At 37.8% G+C, this 21,457-nt stretch overlaps 1 protein-coding gene across 1 annotated transcript in view; it reads right to left on the bottom strand.

Annotated features, from left to right (window-relative positions):
* Nucleotides 1–21,457, bottom strand: part of LOC139719125 (dedicator of cytokinesis protein 3-like) — a 129,274-nt gene that overhangs the window by 15,558 nt on the left and 92,259 nt on the right. The window contains exons 40-48 of the mRNA XM_071630556.1: nucleotides 21,138–21,221; nucleotides 20,540–20,656; nucleotides 19,527–19,678; nucleotides 18,658–18,712; nucleotides 16,281–16,505; nucleotides 11,990–12,040; nucleotides 5,140–5,197; nucleotides 4,548–4,766; nucleotides 689–865 (exon numbers count right to left, since the gene is read on the bottom strand). Of these exons, the coding sequence (XP_071486657.1) occupies nucleotides 689–865; nucleotides 4,548–4,766; nucleotides 5,140–5,197; nucleotides 11,990–12,040; nucleotides 16,281–16,505; nucleotides 18,658–18,712; nucleotides 19,527–19,678; nucleotides 20,540–20,656; nucleotides 21,138–21,221 (1,138 nt within the window). The remainder of the gene's footprint in view (nucleotides 1–688; nucleotides 866–4,547; nucleotides 4,767–5,139; nucleotides 5,198–11,989; nucleotides 12,041–16,280; nucleotides 16,506–18,657; nucleotides 18,713–19,526; nucleotides 19,679–20,539; nucleotides 20,657–21,137; nucleotides 21,222–21,457) is intronic.

A 21,457-nucleotide genomic window follows, 5' to 3' on the forward strand; every position in this document is an offset into this window, starting at 1 on the left:
AAGTCCAAAAATCTCACCCAGGGAGACGTCAGGAGTCATAGAGAATGGAACAAGGCCACCAAAAGAAGTCATTGTCCGAATCCGAGCGCGAGAGAAATGAACATGCACAATACATAGACAAAAGTCCATGGAAAACAGTTAGTCAAATGACTTGGAAGGTCAACTGAAGCAGTAATCATGCACTAATTTTTAAATGCATGTGCTGATCATCTTAAAAAAAAAAAATTGTATCCATGCATTATGAATGAATGCTAACTTTTCTCTTTATTGTCCTTTCTTTTTAATTCTTTGAGTAGTTTGAAATTGTTTTAGTGTTTATGAATAGCATTACCTTGCACATATTAATGACTTGGTAAACAACTAGATTTCACAGACAACATATGGAAGACACAGGTCCTGTTTCCACAGAGGCATAGACAAGAAAGAGTACTTCACAAGGCATTCTTTACACTTTTTTTTTCTTGCCAAAGAGGGAATGAATGTGCATGGTGCAGAACAGAGACAACACAGATGGCAGTCAAAGAAGTGATGCAGGAGTGCACTACGAACTACCACACAGAGACAAATACAAGGACATCATCACATCGATCTCAATACCACCATTGTCATGAGAGAACTGACTTGGCAACAAACAGCGAATGGTGGGGGGAAGTTACGAAATGGAGGAAAGGGCGGAGCTGCAACCTACGGTTGGGATCCACCCCCGATCCAGCAGAGCTGGGGCGCGAGCCGGTCTTGCGCGGGGGCAGCTGCGGGGGCCTGTCTTCCAGGCAGGAGGCAAGACTGTCGGCCGACATCCGGCTCAGGGAGGAGATGGAGGGACTCTCGCTGATGCGGGGCGACGGCGCGGTTCCCCCGGATACCTCTGGTGGTGTGTGGCAGCGGGACGGAGAATGGCAAGGATGAGGAGGAGGGATCGGTGAGGGATGGAGGTTGGGTAGAGAGATGAGTTTGTGTCAAACATTCTTTAGTATACAATGCCTTAAAAGATTCTAGCGATCCAATTGGGTGATTGCTCATCATGTGACATGCATTTAAAAGTGCCATCGCACGCTCCAGCTCTTGAGCCATGCAATTTTGTTCGAACAAAAATGGATAGTGCACAGCTGATGTCACCAATTTACCTTGACTTCCGTGTTAAACTCTTGATCAACACATAGTTTGTGCACCATTGCATGCCTCTGACATCACAATAAACACACCTTTGCCTCTCACACACAGTTATAAGTGCACATTCATTCTACTCTCAGCTTCAACCAATCACTTTCTTTCGTGTGACTTTACTGTGCCACCCATTCTACTTTCATGTACTAAATTCAATAATCAGTGTGGACCATGTCCGTTGACAACCTAGCTACGTGTTGTATAAAACAAATAGTGTATGGTCTTTATGCGTGCAATGGAACAAAATTTTGCAATTGGTGGGAGATGAGGTGCACAATTCAACCTAGCTTCCCCTCGCTGCATAGAGTGCCTCTATCTTTCATCTCAAGAAAAATTTTGTACCATCGCACTTGTGGCCATCCACTAATTGCATAACACCAGGCTCTGGGTGGATATTTAAAGGTCCTGTTTACCTTTGGGAGCAGTGATTTAAAAATGTCCAAGATATCACTTTTGATGCATATGTGTAGATCAGTTGTACCACAAAACATCCTATCATATAACATTTTCGCTATAAAGCCTGAAATATAAGGAGATATCTGCATTTTTCTCAATAAACCGTAACTGTAGATGGTTTCGTCTGGAAACATTGTTATTATAACTATTGTTCACACTTTGCATATTTAACAATACTTAACATCAATTATACTGCTTCAAATTTTTACAGTGGTTGTTTCTATCCCTAACTCACATTTTAGAATTATTTTGAAGCACTAATGCTGGGTTTTTGTTTCATCTGCAAATGGTAAATTATGCCTTTAACCCAAGGAAGGAACAAGCACACCTAACTTCCTTCTTGCCAACACAAGTTTGCCTGCTCAGTCAGGGGATGGTCTATTACCTGTGACCAAACAAGACTTGTGAGTTGCACATTATTAAGTCCTGAGCTGGACGGTACAGCTGCACATAACACCTATGATATCTCATTCCAGCAGCAAAATTGGCTATTAGACTTACTTTTTTTTTCTCTGTGATATAAAATTGCCATACTCAATAAGAATCACTGAGCTCAAATTAATAGGCATTTCAGACACCTGCGGTACTTAAAAAAAAAAATGTATTAAACTTAAGGATTATGGTTACATATTACAATTACTTAACTGAATTAAAAAAAAAAGAAGAAGAAGAAATATCTGCTGAGGTCTCCTGTAGTTCAACCCTGTCATACAGTTAAAAGTCATATCATTCTAACCATCTCCGCTACCTTACGCAGTCTCTACAACAGTTTGTAGTATCTGAATAATTCCTGCTCTGTCTGGTACAAAAGAACTTCTATTTATGTTTCACTACAAGTAGCCTTTGGGTTTGTTTTTTTCACAAATAAACTATATTGATGTTCTTCTAAGTTGAATCAATTTGAACCTTACTGTGCGTGTATAGTATTCTTACTACAGAATGTTACAAATACCATATCAGAAGTTGATAGCTTGTGTTCTGTATATAAATGAAAATACACAAAAGGCTTTGCTCTCTATGTCATCAATGGATGTGAAAGTACCTTGAAGCACTGTCTGTTCCAAACAGACACAGTTTGTTTTTAGAATATTGGGTCTCTACATAATGCCAGGCTATTGCCCACTCAAGCTATAAATCATCCACATAGTCACTGGGTATTGTCACCACCCTTCATATTTCAATGACCGTTTAGGTGTGTGTATCCATAAAAACAAAAATGAGGTGGTCATCCAAATGAATATGCAATAAATGATGGAATAAGAAACACCAATTTCAAACACACTGTATAGTTTCCCCATACAAGTTTGATAGACATAGCAAGGGCTATATAAACTCATGAGAATGCATGAGCAGAATGGAAAAAGAAATGGGTATATCACTTTAATATCACAGTGGTATTGGTTTGGATTCAGATATGACAGTTCATGCAACAAATAAATAGCATTAGCATGAGAATTTCTAAATGTCCTTTTCATTTTCAAATTCTATTCACAGGGTCAATATTATCTTTCAAAGAAAAGATACTTGGTCTGAAGACAATTTGTGCTGAGCTGGCAAGTCATTAATGACAGGAACTGGAGAAAATGGAGAAAAAAATGGAAGAAAAAAAAGTAATTTGGGATTTCTCTTCAGCTTCTTACAATTGTATGATGCCTTCTGCAAAGGAGTCCGTACATGTGTCATACATGGCATTATTTGGGATTCATAGATGGTTAAATTGAATTGATATTCATTCCCTGGCCAATGAGATACATGATATGAAATAACGAATCACACCGGTCTGTCAATATGTACATCGAAGCGTATGCTCATCAGTTATGGTCAGTTACAGTCAAGATTCTATAGCTGTGTGTGTATTAACATTGGGATCAGTGATAAAGCTGTACATAATTCGTTACGAGGATTCTTGAATAGATCTGAGCTGGGCCCTGCCTCCCCACTCCATGGCATCCCCACACTACCAAGTCTTTACGTAATGGATAAGCCAGTTCACAGTTAGCAGTAGTCTGCAACGACCTCTCCAACCACACACTTTTCAAAACATGAAATAGTCTTCAAGAAGAGCACTTCAAAACAGCCATGCAGGAAGTGGTAATTCACATGTCAATGCTGCATGAATGGCTTTTGTTAACGTTGCTGCAAAGAATGCACATTGCCTGTAAATACCAATCTGCACCTGGTTCATTTATAACACAGTAAGTAGTCATGAAGCCCTATCTAGGTTTTGAATACCTCAGTTACAAATCCATATCAAGAGAAGGTCTGCAATGGCCTTTATCTGCACATGCTCATATTAGAACTGTGAACTGGCTTATTATGATGAATAGGAAGAGCATGACTATTATAACATGAGGTGGAAATACAGAAGCTTCATTTTATGCTTCTCCCTAACCAAGCATTATGGATGTCCTCACAGCAGTCTCTGAATCAAAAAACTTCACGCCTGCAAATAATCTTGGTGCACATGGATGGAAAAGCCTTAATGATGTGGATAAATAAAATACTGTAGTTTGTGCCTTGCGCTGCCAAATCCATTTTGAAACACATTCTCATTTACAACGTTCTTTAAAAGAAATGTGTGAGATCCATTTTGACTGATAAAAATGTCTTTTAATATTTGATGCAGGATTGTAAGAACTTTCAACAGTCTGTCCATCAATTAAATGCCTATTAAACTTATCAACTTGTGACTTTTAAATTTCTTTGACAGGCAAAATGTCAGCTATTGCTTTTTTGTGTTTTGTGCAACAAGTGAAAATGTCAACATTTCTGCCACAAGACTACGCCAACTCTAATATCCTAAGCATGTACATGGATGGATGTACAATGGGCTAAGTGGATAGAGTGAACATTCTAATATACATGTAGAGTATCAATGGTGCATTCATTTGTCATTCTTGGGGGTGACCAAGATGTGACGTAATTACCCGAGCCAGACGAGTTGGGGCGGGAACTGTTCTTGCGCGGCGGCAGGGCGGGGCGCTCGTCGGGAATGGACGAGGCCTGGCTGTCCTGAGACAGGCGGCTCATCGACGACGCGACGGAGTGGGTGTCGGTGCTCGCACGGTTGGTAGACGATGAGGACGACGACAGGGAGGATGATGACATCATGACATCGAGACCATCAGATGACCCTTGTGATTCCACTGTCACATTGGAAATCATGAAAAAGGGATAAATTACTTGAAGAATGCTCAAACACTGACACCTTCATCCGCTTCAACTATATGAACTTCTACTACAGCTACTATTACCACCACTGCCATCTTTACCCTTACTCTTCTATGACAGTGCACTGAAGACAGAAAGAATCTATGATGGAAAGGTAAAAACATGTTAGAAATTTATCAAACAAGCTCATGACAAAATTATGGGAAATATTTCCAGGCTGGGTTGCATATTGCAAGAAGAGGAATGAACAGCATAAGAGTAAACTCTGACTTTTAGGACGAACATCTAGATATTTGAGATTTCCAGGTAAGGCAGAAGAAGGGTTAAACAAGATTTTTCTTGATCTACCTGAGCTGACACTGGAGAGGAGAGTGGGCAAGGAGTCCTTCCGTTTCGTCTGCTGCCTCTGTAAAGTCAAATCATAAGATAGAAAGGAGTCTAGTTTACGACCAAACAAGACATAATGTACACAGAAAGTTATTCAAAGTGCATGAAAAAAAAAAAAGGCCTCCGAGTATAATGACAGCTAATGATACTTGCTTCGATGTAATTCATTCAACCAATACTACGAATGCTTTGGTCCATGATGGAGCCTCCACATTGTATATTTCAATTTGTAGAATCATAAGCATTGTATGACTGAAACCTGCCGTACTTCAACAGCCCCCTCTATGGACAGACTCTATACATTTTCAAAGTATACAGTAATGATAAAAAAGAGAACATATGGAACACATGTTATGCAGGCCACGGTCCCCACTGTGAAATCATGGGCATAATGTTGTAACTAATGCATCATTCATAAAGATCTTGATAACAGACAGGGTTCCAAATAAACTTTTAAACAAGCTATAATTGATTGTTTATCAAGATCACCCAGATGGATAGATACCAAAAAGTTACGGTGACATATATTGCTTGTCATATTGCTCATTTGTCATTTTGAAGAAGAACCTGTCATAAACAGCTTTGCTGTTTTGACACCATACTTTTTTTTTCTCTCTGTTAAACAAACTGCTTTGATGAAAACTGCACACAAGATACGGACATGGTGATATAACTATGAAAAGAACATTGCTACCTAATTACAAACACACATGGAAGATGATCAAATGTACAGTGTGCTAGGAGTAATGATCACACAAATGTATCCTACACAATGAAAAGCACTGAAATAAAATGCGTACACAACAGGAAACCTGCTTACTATACAACACACACACAAAAAAGTTTAGACTCCAGCTCTATGAACCATTTGTGAACCCAAACTCTTGTGTACACTGCAGTTTGTAAACAAAGGGCTCAGGCAGCTGGAACAATGCACATGCTACATGAAAACGATGAAAATCAAGCCATGCACACATTCAAGATGCAAATGAAGGGAAGCAACAGATAACAAAAAAATCTACAACACGCTAAACAGTGTGTCGCTACAATATACACTATTGGTGACTACAACAGTAAGCATTGATTGACAAAGGATCGCTGTTAGCACAACTCAAAGAATGTACAAATTACGTGTTCCACTCTGCATGATGACTCTCAACAGCTTCACAGAACAGTGAGTATATAAATGTACATATCGCAAACATTAAAATAAAACATAAATCATTTTCTCTGCCAATATCACAACTGACAAATGTCAAGTGAACATCTGGCTGTATACATTTTGAGTGGCACACAAGAAACAAACTAGAATTTAGACTCAGATTGTTGTACTGGGTGTTATGAGTACACCTTGACAAGTATTCCCTCTGCATTTCCTGACTGGCTGAAAATCAAAATAGATACATTGTATGTGACCACTTACAACAAAAATCAGATAAAGAATCTTAGCTTTGATATTCCTATTTTGGTATTTTTGAGGATTTAGCATTCTCCAGACTCTAATCTTTCTAGTGATGGATTCCAAGAACCTACCACAGAAAAAGAGAAAGAGGTTAAAGAACAAATACAGTACTATAAGAACAATCAACTTTAAAGTTTAAGTGCAGTCAAGTGTCAAGGTATGAAACACTGTAAATCAATTCAAAACACCTCCATGGAAATCCAAAACATCTCTTGAACTTTGACATTTGAACAGGATGTTGAAAAGACATCTTGCACTTCTGAATTTTGAACAAACATAATTTTTCTCTTCTTTCAGCCATCTCGCCTGATTTTGGAGATTCCTGGGCTTTCAACGTCTGCAACGTGATCAGTGCAATACAATGTTGGGTCACATATGATTATGCAACACAACACATTGTACGAGTACCATAATAACAGTACTTATACTCTGCCTATAATATCATCATAATAAAAATAGGCTAAAGCTTCAAATAAGCAACCTGTTTAGAATTAGACCTAACAGGGTTTAAGTTACAACAAACTGGTATCATATTTTACAGTTTTAGAAGTAAAGCAGAGCTATGAGAGAGCCATATGCACAAAGTTGTGATCAATCTACATGATTTCCAAGAATAATAAGCACAGAAATGAGAAGAAATTCCTGTAAATAAAGAGGCAGCTTCAGTTCATGTATGACATGTCTCTAAAGCTGTATATATCAGTTACAATGCTTTTAAAATAATATATGTCACCTCACTTTATCAGGTCCTCTCACATGATTGTGACATGAGTTTTATTCAACCGAAAAATTATCCCACCCATATGAAATCATTTTTATTTGTTTAATTTTGCCGGTAGAGTAAAGACAAAAAACAACAGCACTGTTCTTGAAACAAAGGTTGTCATGCTACCTACGGAATCAGAGGCACAATAATTTTGCACAAACAGACTTGTGCTTGCATCACATCATCCCCCTCATTTGTAACCTGATATAAGATGAGGAATTGAGCTCAACAAGGTGAAGAGTAGTGTGATTGACTACAAAGCTGGGTTTAAAAACAAAAGGTGCGAAAATCTCAAAATCCTCAATGATGGCTGCATTTACCACAAAAATGTTGGTACTATCCTACTAAAACACACCTTTCTCATAAAATTTGTGGAAATGGATTCAGCTTTTGACACAAACACTTCAGTTTGCACTTGTTTTCTATGGAAAAACACTCATTTCCACTGCATCAAGTGTCCAGAGAGCATAAGAAAGAAGACATAAACATGTCAACTGATGTGTTTTATGTTCACGAATACACTGACTTGCCCTTATGCAGTCGAAACAGAGCTAAAATTGCATGAAATAATTTCTTAATTGTCAATCCTCTCAGGAAATGGTGATACTTATTCAGGAACTATTTATTGTCCATTAGAATCTTTATTAGGACCATCAATATGGTAATGATGAATTAAACATGAAATGATGGATGCTCTCTGTCTTAGATGATTTTTTTTTTAGTACTTATCAGACCTCAAGAGACAAGTGAAGACTGAACAATGGTCAGTAAAAAAAATAACAAAAAAAAAAAAAACTAAAAGAATGCAAGTCCTGTACATGTATCTACAAAAAAGGCGTTAGAGATATATTACACAAGAATACCACATTGTAATGGAATGTACTACACTATTGTTGTTCAAATATGCAGTACACTGTTTCATGAATGGGTGTAAATAGCACTGAATCATTATAAAAGTTTTTGCATAAAATGGCAGTTAAATCAGTAACAAGTCATATGAGTCATATGTGTGTAAGTCAAACATTATGTGCCAAATAAAGAAGTTTTATAAATGCAAAAAAAAAGAAAAAGAAAAAGAAATAAAGTGCAAACAAAAGTAAAAAAGTTGAAACTCATCACTATTCTAAGTTGCATTACACTGTTCCTTGACTTAGAGTAGATTACATTGCATCATCATAAGTCTTTGCATAAAATGGCAGTTAAATTAGTGACAAGTTATATGATTCATATGGGTATTTGAAGGCAATCATAATGTGTAAAATAACAAAGTTTTATTAATGCAAAAAAAAGAAGAAAAAGAAATAAAGTGCAAACAAAAGTAAAATAAGTTTAAACTCATCACTATTCTAAGTTGCATTGAAAGAGAAAGAGAGAGATAATATGGGCTGTAGTATGAACTTCTAAAACATGCAATACTAGTTACCACATAGTGATATACAAATGAAAGGGTTTATATCAGCTGAATGCTGATTTTGTTTTCACTGACTGTGACAGTAAATATAAAAGAAAATTTGACATACCAAAGCAATCCAATCCTTGCTTCCGACAATGCCTCTCTATTATGTTATAAATATCTCTTTTTAAATTTTCTCTATTACCACGCTTTGTTTTAGACATTTGCAATTTTTATGCATGAGAGTTGACATTCTGATTTTCAATTTGAAAAATTGAACATGGAGATCTTACTTTATATATGTCTACTATCTCTACCCCCCCCCCCTATTCAATACTTGAAAGTGAAAATTCACTACATGTTCAAGTTGCTTGGATACCGTCAATATAAGCAGCGACACTATGAACCAAATTCACACAATGTATTGTGTATGCTTCATGTGAATGGATGTGAGTTTGTTTATATGACGTCCATAGAAACTAGGTTATGCATATGTGTATTAAACATTGATATACATATAATGTAAAACATGAGGTTTCAGAATAGATAGGTTTTTAGAACTGTGTTTAAATTGTGTGACATTGTTCATACACAGAAAACAGAGACTCCAACCCCCAGCACCTTCTGATCTGGAGATTCTCCCACCTGAAACCCCTAGCAAACGGGAGACTCCAAGTTGATGTGCGCGAAGCGCGAAATTCCTTTCCGCCGGGGTCCAGTCTAGGGTTCTAGATGCTCTCTCGTGCTCTCTAAAGCTTATTTTTCAACATACGATATGGCAATAAGTAAGAAATCCTTTCCAACGGGAGACACAGAGCCAGGGCGGGAGAACGGGAGATCTTGCAAAAATGGGCTTTCGGCGGGAGATCTCCAGTCGAAAGCGGGAGAGTTGGAGTCTCTGAGAAAAAGACAAAGACTGACAGACAGACAGGCAGACACACTGACACACACTTACACAGGAAGTTGAATTTTGGTGATGTAAAAATGATGCATGAAGAAGATATACTGGACAAACCAGCTATGTACATGATACATACACATGATGTGTGGGACTCACAAGTCAGAACCAGCATACGTGGCAAAGTATCGAAGTCTGAGTATCTGTATATATGCATCTGACTGAATGTCAGTCATTTTGGTCACGTTTCATTGCAAAGTACAGTGTACACTGTAGTAGATCAGAATGGAATCCACAGACTTTATCTGTTTTCACGTGATCAGTCTAAATAAAGACTTTATAATGACGCATCAGAGTGTATACCTCACTGAAGAAGTGGGAGCAGTAAAACCAACTTTTTCAAGATCAATCATGGTGTCAAGCATTCAGGAAAATAATTCATTATGACAGAATTAAAAAATGTTCACCATTTTCAATCAGGCATGACTGTCTTCCACGTGACCACAACTTTCGCTAGTCACAACTGCAAATCTGATTTGATAATCATGTTCTACATAAAATGACTCTATCCAGGACTGCCTACATTTGCTCATCAAAATTAGGGAAGGTTTCTAGAGAGCAGTCATAGAGATATTATTTTGTGTGAGACATGTATCTCAATTTGTAAAAATAATTCCCCAAAACAGGGACATGTTGATATTCTCTTGTGAGGACATGATGAGACAACTCAGTTTTCAAGGAGTCTCCTTCAGATCAGGTAGATTTGGTAGATTTGTCTATCCCACAATGCACTGCATGATTAAGTATTCCTGTCTATCTGCTGCCAGCCACGCTATGAGTCCACTGACTTGTACATGATAACAAGAGCTACAACACTGACAACAGTACCATAGGTGGTGCTTCACTGCATTTTTCCACATTTAGCATTATGTCTGGGATCGCACTAGCTGACCGCAGATTTGTCGCAATCGGCAGTGTTGGTGCACTGGAATAGGAATACTGTGATATTTTCAAAATGCATCATTTGGGTGCCTCAGCCAGATTCTGCTCCCTTTGATTTTTCATATCTAGCATTTTTTTATATGACACATACAACTTGTACACAGTCTAGTTTCTCCCTATAGAGATACAAAATTGGCTCAAAAACTAATAGTTTTTCTACAAATCTGTGCAAATTTTATTTCTCAAGAATTCTAATGCACACTAATTTTTTTTTTACCATGGTAACTGTTGCAAAACTTAATGTTATTACCGTTGATTTATCAAAGATGTGGAAATGATTTGACAATCCCTGAACATGCCCAGGTCAGCTGTGTGAGACATGCACACTGCATTGCAAATTTGAAAAGCTCTCGCTAGTCAAGGAATTACTGTTCTGCTTTGGTGTGCAGTGGCTATCTGCCCCAAATCAAGTAAGACAACTATAAAAATACTGCTCTGGAAAAGGATTTAAATTGAGAGTGTGATCATGACATTTCACACAAATTTTTGTGCACTACTGCAAAATGTGATAATGGCTAACATACAGTGATTATCACTGCATTATTTCGGGCAGTGTAGCACCACCTAACATTCACTGGACATGAACGAAAATGACATACATGTATTTCTAAAACTTTTTCATTCTATGTGACTACCCATATGTGATAAGTTTTAGAAGTTTTATGACATTTTTGCTGAAGGTATCTCTTCTAAAGTGCTTCAGTGATAATCAAAGAAGATTGAATGATATCATAAAGACTAGATGTTCTACACTGCTAACACATCTATCTAATTAAAGGGGATTAAGAAACTCATAATGTAATCAAGTAAGTAAATAATTTAGTTAATTAACTGTGTGCAGAGAGTACACATAAGTGTGAGAATAAGGCTTTCTACAAAGTATACAGAAGTGTAAGAAAGTCTTCTTTTCGATACAAGGTGAGATTTGATTTGAGTAATGGCTTGAGAAGAGCTTCATACACCTATCAACCAAGTTATCATCATCATGTGTTATACAATGATCACAGAATGAAGTTACACAAACATCACGTCGGATGAAGTTTTGGACTCTTGCATCTTTTAAATATAATGGACATTACTGAAGCATCAAATGAAATGTACATGAAAAGTTTGGTAAGTCATATATTATCCATTTCCACTGGTGTACACGTTTCTGTAAGCTGGACAAATGTCCTCAAAGAGTTAATGCAGCTAGATTACAATGGTGAGCATTAGAAAACAGAAAATTTGCCTCGATATGAAGGCAAAAAGCAGCAGAAAGCTGATGGAAAGGCATTTCATGTATTATACCTGAAAGACGCCAGTTTCCACTGTAAACACGGATTGGGACCTATTCCGAGACTGGAGGGGAGACAAGTCAATGGTTCGTCATTTAAAGATGTATGGCGTTATGATACATGACATCACTTGGTTTCCAATCACAAGATACACATGACTGGAAATAATTGCACAGAGAAAACTCTGATACATCAGCAGTATTACACCTATCTTAATGAGGAAAAGAAGAATCCTGTCTGTCCTGTGGTGTGAGGTAGATTCCTAGAGAGAAATAAGTGAAATTATTCTCTTTCCATACACCATCAACAAGAATGTAAAACCAATTCAGTCACAGGCCGAAATTAGTTAGGATTTACAGTTACAGCGTCCAGTCACACCAGATATTTTTGCCATGTTTTTTTACAGTAGAGACAGGTCACAAAGTCTGATCCTAATTTGAGTGTAAGGTGTCAACTTTACGCTACTTGTCCAAGAAAAAACCAAAAAACAGACATGAAATCTTCAGCTGAGCAATGACTATAAAGACTAAGTGGAATGTAACCAATCAGTAACCAGCTGTGCAGTGATCAGTGCCACCAGCTTGTAACTTGTAACCAATCAGATTCTCTGTGTAAAACTTTTACTAAACAATAATCCTGTAGATCCAATCACACTGGCTTCCTCTCAATCATTCACCAGTTTCTGCAACACTTTAAAGGAGGTGTACTCCTGGTGTATCATGCTGACAGATGTACACCAACACTCCTGGTGTATCGTGCTGACATGCTGTACACCAACACTCCTGGTGCATTGTGCTGACAGATCTACACCAAAACTCCTGGTGTATCGTGCAGACAGATCTACACCAAAACTCCTGGTGTAACATGCTGACAGATTTTACCAACACTCCTAGTGTATCGTGCTGACAGATCTACACCAAAACTCCTAGTGTATCAAGCTGATGGATGTACACCAAAACTCCTTATGTATTGTGCTGAAACACAATTGTACATTAACACTCTTGGTGTATTGCATTGATCACCATTATAATATACAGTATATATTTAATACAGCTTATTTGAATGCATTGAATAAACAGAAAGCAGCTACAAGCAACACTGCACTTGATGTTTGCTAGCCGCATGATCAGTGATGAGCTACTACCTTTTTTTTTTTTGCATTTGTTTTTCAACAGCTAGAATCTTGCTTTTACAACAATGGCTGTAGCTAGGTAGAGTAAGCTTCTGGGAAACATTACTATAAATATAAAAACTTTCAGTGGGATGGGAGTATTTGTGTACATATTTTAGTATTTCCCAAAATATTTGCTTGTTTTTACATTTTGGGCTGGCTTAGTAGGGTGCAAAATTTGTGAAAAATTCCATATCGTGGAATATTCCACATAAACATGTACAGACTTAACCCATTCTCTAACAAAGAGAGTCCACACTTTGGACTGGATCAATCACATTCCTGCAGAAAATTGATCAAAGCAGGGCTTGGAGCTGCTAAATGAAGCCTTTGGAAATGCGGCATGGACTGCAGCATATGTACAGTGTATGTTGAATACATTCAGAAAGTTGTTCATTACAAAGGCATGGAAACAGACTCGTTAATGCAGAACTTGTAACAACAAAACAACACCAACATGACACACATTGACATCATACTCTCCATGTGCAGTTGATTAAGGGTGGTTATCCTTCTCTATGGTAACCCTGTATTCCCCAGGGTGCAACACAGTTACTAGACAGGTTCCCACAAGGCTATTTACTACATTAACAGTGCAATATGACTTCAGCAGTGACTGGCAATGCTGCACGGAGATACCAGTTGACATCGAAGACTATTCATACATCACCGACACTGGGCAGCAAATTAAACTGAATATCAAAGGGTCTTTTTGAATACTACTCGGTGATTGGCTGTAATACAACCATGTGACTAATGCCACAAAAATCCAAATTGTTATATTGTGAGCAGTAATGTCGCATCAGGTTATAAAATTCCAGATTTTGACTGACTGGCAACAAGGCTAGAATAAAATGATGTGTATTTACGTAGACCATATATTACAACAAATTTTGCCTTGTCTATTGTTGCAATATATGACACGGCAGTCCCTTTAGAGTTGTTTTCCCCTCCAGGCAATATTTTCCCTAGGTGCAATCTCTCTGGGAAAATATAACTCCTGCGGAGAGATCACGTCTTATATGGCACCTCTGAAAAGGCAATATCTGCATGTTTTGATGCATATGGTTATCTCACTCCTATAAACACAGGTGTAACTCATAACATTATTGCCCCCACTACTACCATATTAATGCCCAGACGCACAAACACGGCAAAGTGTAACCATTACATAGAGGACGATTAGCAGAGGAGAAAACAAAAAAACAGTTTTATAAAAAGAGTTTGAAATGCAGTAGGGGAAGTTGCCCGTGGACTTTTGACCTTGTGGAAAGATTATTTCAAACCCTGAGGTTAGAACACATTGCATATTCCCAACAACACAGGTCATTAGAGCTGTTACATTAAGTTGGTTAGTCTAAGAACATTGAGAGCACAACTCGATCCAGGCTTTCCTGTGGTAGCCATTTTGCAGCATCACTACCAAGCCCAAAGCATACCCCATGTTACTTCTGTCCCTCATATACCAGTACACATCACATACCAAGTATTACGGCATGCTGCTTCCCTAGCTTGCATTTTGTGTGCAAGTCGCAAATTATTGCTCCCTCAGTTTTAGCACTGAGCAGAACACAAAAGTTTATTTCACAAATATCAATGAAAATATCATTGTTATGTCTCCAAAGGCAGAACATCCAAGAATGGAAGAGTATTTCAAATGGAGCATTATTACTATTATCATTATCATTATCATTATCATTATTATTATTATCATTATCATTATCATTATTATTATTATCATTATCATCATTATTATTATCATTCTTCTTCTTCTTCTTCTTCTTCTTATTATTATTATTACTATTATTGTTATTATTATTATTATTATTATTATTATTATTATCATTATCATTATTATTACTATTATTATCACTGTTATTATTATTATTATTATTATCATTATTATCATTATTATTATAATTATCATCAACAATTATGTTCTTTGTGAACATTTTGCGAAAATAAAAATATTTTTCCGCACTTCTGAAAATCTATGATGTTTATTTTTTTTAAATGAGGACTTGTCACCCCCGGTAAGATGTGCAATTTGTTACATTACTGCCATCACTACAACCACATTAATGTCTGACTGACAACACAGAACACAGATCTACACATTCACAGATATCATCGCAACATTTAGCATTAAAGGAACGAGATGACAAACTTCCTGATAACTGAGGGGAAAAGAAATCAACAACACAGCTAGAAACACAAGATACCCACATTGAAGGATTACTGAATCAAAGACACAATTAGCCTTCATGCATGTATGCTTTTTTAGATGGTTAGCAGGTGGAAAAGATTAATATGTATGTGCTGAAAAGCTGTTCATGCATTCTACAGCTAAATTTGTAAGCTGAACAGGCATCTATGACATAAATCGTATAAACTAAACTTTACCGCCCCCAGAAAAAAGGAAAGGAAAAACATAACTATGATAGGTAGAAAATAATGAGAAAGAAAAATAAAATAACTTGGTAATTATACAATGTGGTTGTACAAGGGCAAAGACAGTATATAGAGCTTTATCAGGGCATACAAGAAACTAGGCAAACTCAAAACATGTGAAGCCAATCTATGCAATTCTAGTTTACGAAAGATCTACCGTTAGTGAAGTCTAACACTGCACAAACACACAAATTACACAAGTTACACAGGTACAACACAGTCACTCTCTTTTCAAACAGAAGACCACGCATAACAACAACAACAACATAATAATAAAAACAAAAACACTCTCTCTTTTACTTTGGAGCCATGGAACCCACAAAAGAAAAACTTACAGCAATTTGAAAGTAATTTGAATTTATATTTCTTAGTAATTCCACTGAAAGCATTTTCATCAAGTATCTTAGATGATTCCCTTTTCATGATAAGTTTACTGTCTAATATGTTGTAAAACCACGACGAGTAATAAAATGTGAATTGGGAAGCAAAATTCTGGCTTGTGTCAATCTGTTTGGAATCGCGTTTTTTTTTTTTGGGGGGGGGGGCATTGAGAAAACCAGCCATATGGATTGGGTTTGTCTCTACTGAACATCTGCACAGAACACAGACACACATACACAAGCAAACACACAAAACTGATTAAGTCAAGTAAACAAAAATGCAGGAGTGATGGGTTTTCTACCGGCAGCAGGCGAATGTATCCCTTCATGTCAACATGCTTTAGGTGGTGGTGCTGAGCTTGGGACGGTGGAGGTGGAGGAGGCATATCAGGAGGGGGAAGCGAGTCCTCATCAGGAGGCGCATCCCGTACCTCATCCACGGAGACCGAGGTGGAGGACAGGGATGTCGTTGCTATGGTGGCCCGTCCCCGCTGCAGAGTGCTGCCCCCCTCCGACCCAGAGCGATTCTACACGAGAAGAGGGGAACGGGCAGGAGGAGGGGGGGGGGGGGGGTAGGAAGGGGAGGAGGGGGGGAGGAGGAGGAGGAGGAGGAGGAGGCAGAGGGGCAGTAGGGGGGTGCAAACATGGAGGCAGCAAATTGGGTGCATAAGAGAAGATCCAAGGGGACAAAGAGTCAAAGAACCCAAAAGGGGGATTCCGGGAAAAGTGAGTTGGGGTGTGATAATGAGGGCAATGAACAGAATAAACACATTTTGGAAGCAATTTCCATTGCAAGAAAGCAGAAACAAATATGCGCCATGCAGAGTTGGTTTGGAAATCATAATGCAAAATTGTCAACATGTTTGAATGAAAGCAGGAGGTTTGTGGGAAAAGAGTACGAACAAGAAGGCATGGAGAATAATGAAGAATGACCAAAAAGGATTTGACATTCAATTTGGATTGAACCAAGTGTCATTCAGTCCCGTTGTTTGGATGGTGGGGAACCAACAAAAAGGAACAATACATGGGAAATAGACAGAAATAGATAAGAGATGGGTTGATTGACCGATGGGTAGATTGACCGATGGATAGATTGACCAACGGGTAGATTGGAAGAATGATGGAACGGGTGACCAGTAAAAGGTAATATTACAGAACATGAAAGAAAGTGAGAATGTGGAAATGTGGGCAGGGTTGGTGAGAAAACACAAGAAAACGAAGCAAATAATATCTAGGGTGAAGCACCATAGATATTTTGAGAAGGTTTCAAAATGAATGCTGTCTGTCACTAGCTGAAGGCTATTGTTTTGTTGCTCTAGTTTTAGAAATTTGCTGAAGTGTTGTTCCATAAAAGGTTTGCTCCCCTACGGTCTATAGAAAAACAATATTTGAGAACACAAATATAAAAAGAAATGAAGTAAATACGAAAAGAAAGGAATAATTACATTCCATGATATCTAAAGTACTTACATAACTGTTACATTTTGCAAGGGTATTCTTTATGTTATAGCTTCTCTTGAGCATGCACAATTCAAAACACTTTGAAGGCAACTGTTGGTTTAGTTGAGCTATCAAACAAAGGGCTGTAACACATCCAAATTTGAAAGGAAACACAAAAGTCCTGGCTCAACTGCACAGAAAGCAAAATAAGAAATGATAACATCAAAACAAATACATGTCAACAGGAACTAGGCAATGGATGCATCAGTTTGACAGAAACAGTTCATGTGCAACTATTCTATCCCTCTTTTTTTTTTCGTTCATTCCGCAAGAGTTTTTCATCTTTTCTACATTGAACAACAAATGCAGCAAAATACCTGAAAAAAATACACCAAATAAACAAAAATGAAGTAACACAGCACTTGATTTTTACGAACTAGTGAATCGTCTACTGATACAGACTAATGTCCTGAACAGATGAGGCTATGGGAATGAGAAATAATCTGAGCTATGAATCATGACTTGACAAAATGAAACATGCTTCTAGCAAACAACTGATAATGACTGCATTTCATAGCTACTATTCGCATTTTGGGGGGGTTTCAGGTAACCATCAGTGATTTTTGTTGTTGCTGTTGACATTGTTGCTTTCTGATATCTGCGATTACCCCTGACTTATCACACTTATAATCTGTCTTCAATTGGTTATTCTAGTCTGAACAATTTAACTTCAAAGAGATATAATGGTGATTTTGATTCTTTATCCTTTCTGCAAAATAATGAACTACTTTGGTTGAATGAGACTTTGTTCTACGCCTTATCCCAACACTGTTTAATCATTGGATGGTATCTTACTCACCACATGCATTTGCAAGTTAGCCGATTGAACACAATTTGATTTCTGAACATGGAATTACATCATGTATGCTGTATCAAAATATCTGTCTTGCAGCAGCAATTTGCTAGCATTGCTTGTGGAGAAAAGACAACACATAGAGCTCCACTAGACAACAATTGCTTGCAGCAGTTTCATGCACGGTTGCTGCAGAGCATTTTATTGCAGCATTTCTTCCAGGCAAATTGTAAGCAATATTATGAGGGGAAATAAGGCTTCTCACACAAACTCTGGAAGTAAGGCTGTGTGGATAAACGATAAAGTACAACTGTACACCAAAAGGGTCAAGTACAATATTTCAGTTGGTTAGTCAAAGTTCTAAAATCTAGGAATTCATACAATACCGGTATTGGGTCTGCTGCTGGTGCCGGGAGGAAAAAACGGCTCGTTGTTCTGCTCCTGAATATCAGAAAAAGTGAAGAATGGAATGGAATGGAAATCAGTCTAACTCTGATTAGAGAGCTAGGAAGGGGTGAGGGAAAGAGAACAAAATGGCAAAGCACTTCCCTTTGTCAACCTGTCATTATCTCAACTTGTCGCAAAGCATGACAACTACAAACTTTCACATGTGAGAAAACAAAACTGGCAATGCTTTCCAATGCATGACTAATACAAGACATACATGTATTGTTGCTGGGGCGACAAGACATCGTATCTACAAAATGTCACATGTTCAGGTTAGCAAAAAATAAAAACATGGCAGCCAAAGCACTATATCAAATGGGACAGCCTTTCATTTGACATGCCGTGGTGGCCTCATTTTTGGGGCAAGACAGATTAAGATTTGGAAAGGACATCACTGAAATGATTATCTGCCCAATAATCAAGGAAAGTAATTTTCACAAAAATTTGAGATGCAAGGTCTTGTCACCCCAGCGACAATATGTGACTTATGCTATGCACAATATACCGTATACGCCATATATTTCGCAAGTCTAAATTTTCGCGAATCAAGAAATCCCGACGATTTCACAAGTGGTTAAATTCGCGATTGTGGAGTCCTGCACTGAACTGAGAAATGTACATGCGTATGTCACATTCACATCGGGATCAGAGTCAATATTTTTGCGTGTCTTTAATTTCACAAATAGTACCTGACTCGCGAAATTTGCAAAAATAAAAACCTCGTGAAATATTCGGCGTATACAGTAATGTTTCTCTAGCGTGACCAACAGAAGCTACAGAATAATCGTTTGCTGCTCAGAAAACCTACGGAGTCTGATTGAGGCTGCTTTCCGAGGTGATCCTCCTCCAAGTCTTGGTCCCGCTTGGAGTGGTCCCGCCGCCACTGCTGCCGCCGGTTGCTGATAGAATTGCGGCACTTTGCTTTGGTTGTCGCAACTTGGCAAAAACCTTGGGGATGCCCTGTGATGGAAGCAAGGTGACACCTGGCCTCAATGCATCACGTCTGATTGCACAAGGACAAGACCTTGTTTTCCTTTGTTCTAAATACTCATAAACTTCATTCCATACCGAAATAACCCTTGCAAACATCAGATCATCGTATGCTTGTTGTGTGGAAATTTTCACACAATAAGAGACTAAGTGCGAAATAAAAACACACACATTTATTTGCTTGTTACATGTCCTCACTATTTTGTGTTTGGACTCCGGGGAATCAAATAAATGTGAAATTTACCATCTTACTCAGCTGAGCACGCAAAAATACTCCTGTTCTTACAGTAGATGCATTACAAAATAGTTTGTCATGATGACATCTTTTCCCATCTTCGGAGAATGAGCAACACAGACTTGGTTAATGTACGTTGAGTGCACTCCTGCTGCATTAAATGTTCATTTCCCCTGAGAAGTCCCAAGTGAATCAATCAGAACACAAGCACAAAGGTTATGAGGCATACATGCTTCTTAATCAATAATTCAAAAATTCACAAGTGAACACACATTATCTTTCGTAGCATCAGAAATCTTCGAGCAACTCCTCATGCTAGATGTATTAAAAAAGTGAAATAATAGATACCTTGAATGAAGCATTCTTTGTTCTACAGCAATGACATACACTTTACATTCTCATACAATCAGAGTATACTCAAATGCCCCATCCCCCTCACATAAAAAATTTGTGCAAGACTTACATGTACTTTGTGGATACAGAAACAACAAGAGCCAGACAGACAAATCAATGCAAAAATAGCTTGTAGTTATTTAATGGCCTTTTTCTCTGTCTCACTAAATGCTATTAAAAGATTGAAGGAAGGTATGACTCACCAGCCCCCATTCTTTCATCAGCTCAGCAAGTTTCTTCTCCAGGTTTTGCTGAAATCCTTGCATCTCCTCTGGACACAGTTCCTTGTGGAGTACTACCCCATCATCCAGGAGCAGCAGCTGGAAGGAAGGAATGAAGAATAAATGAATACAAAGATGAATAAATGTATGGATGAATGAATGAATGAATGAATACAGTGTAGATGAATTGATGAATGCATGAATGGATGGATTAATAAATGTATGGACGAATAAATGAATGAATGAATTAATCAATTAATGAATGAATGAATGGATGAATGGATGGATATTTGTACATGAATGAATAGCTGAATGGAAAAAATTAATGAATAAATGAATGAATGAATGAATGAATGGATGGATGAATAGATGAATAAACACACAAATAATCATTAGGCTTTGCTCATTTCCAATATAAATCACCAAATACTATGTAATACTAGATGATTAAATTTCCCCATTTCAATTATCATTTGGACAGATAACTTTAAAGTTTTCGAGGTAACAACTAGTTCATTCATCTACCATACGGAACAAAAGTATGTGTTAAAGCACAATCAGCTCTGAAAACAACACATACCTGATCAATCATCAGTTGTTTGAGGGTCCTTGTGGCATCCTTGTCATTGGGATTATTCTCCTCGTACTCTGGAGTCAAAAATGTCTGGGTGATGTGGCAGGTTTGAAGGGAAAGACAGAGACAACAACAAGTGGACCAATATGACAGCACATCTTGCTTTCTTTACCGACACAAAGGGGGGGGGGGGGGGGTGGGAAGGGACAGAGAAGGGATGGGAAAGTCAGGTGCTGGGCCATTGGTTATCATAGGTGTATAAGTTCATGATTGATTTAAGATTTTAGTGGCTTGGAAAGTATCTGAAATTCTCTTTATATTTTCTT

This window comes from Diadema antillarum, unplaced genomic scaffold, assembly GCF_040938485.1.
Source record: "Diadema antillarum isolate AM-2024a unplaced genomic scaffold, OU_Dant_1.0 scf00000104, whole genome shotgun sequence".
In the NCBI taxonomy this organism is placed as follows: Eukaryota; Metazoa; Echinodermata; class Echinoidea; order Diadematoida; family Diadematidae; genus Diadema; species Diadema antillarum.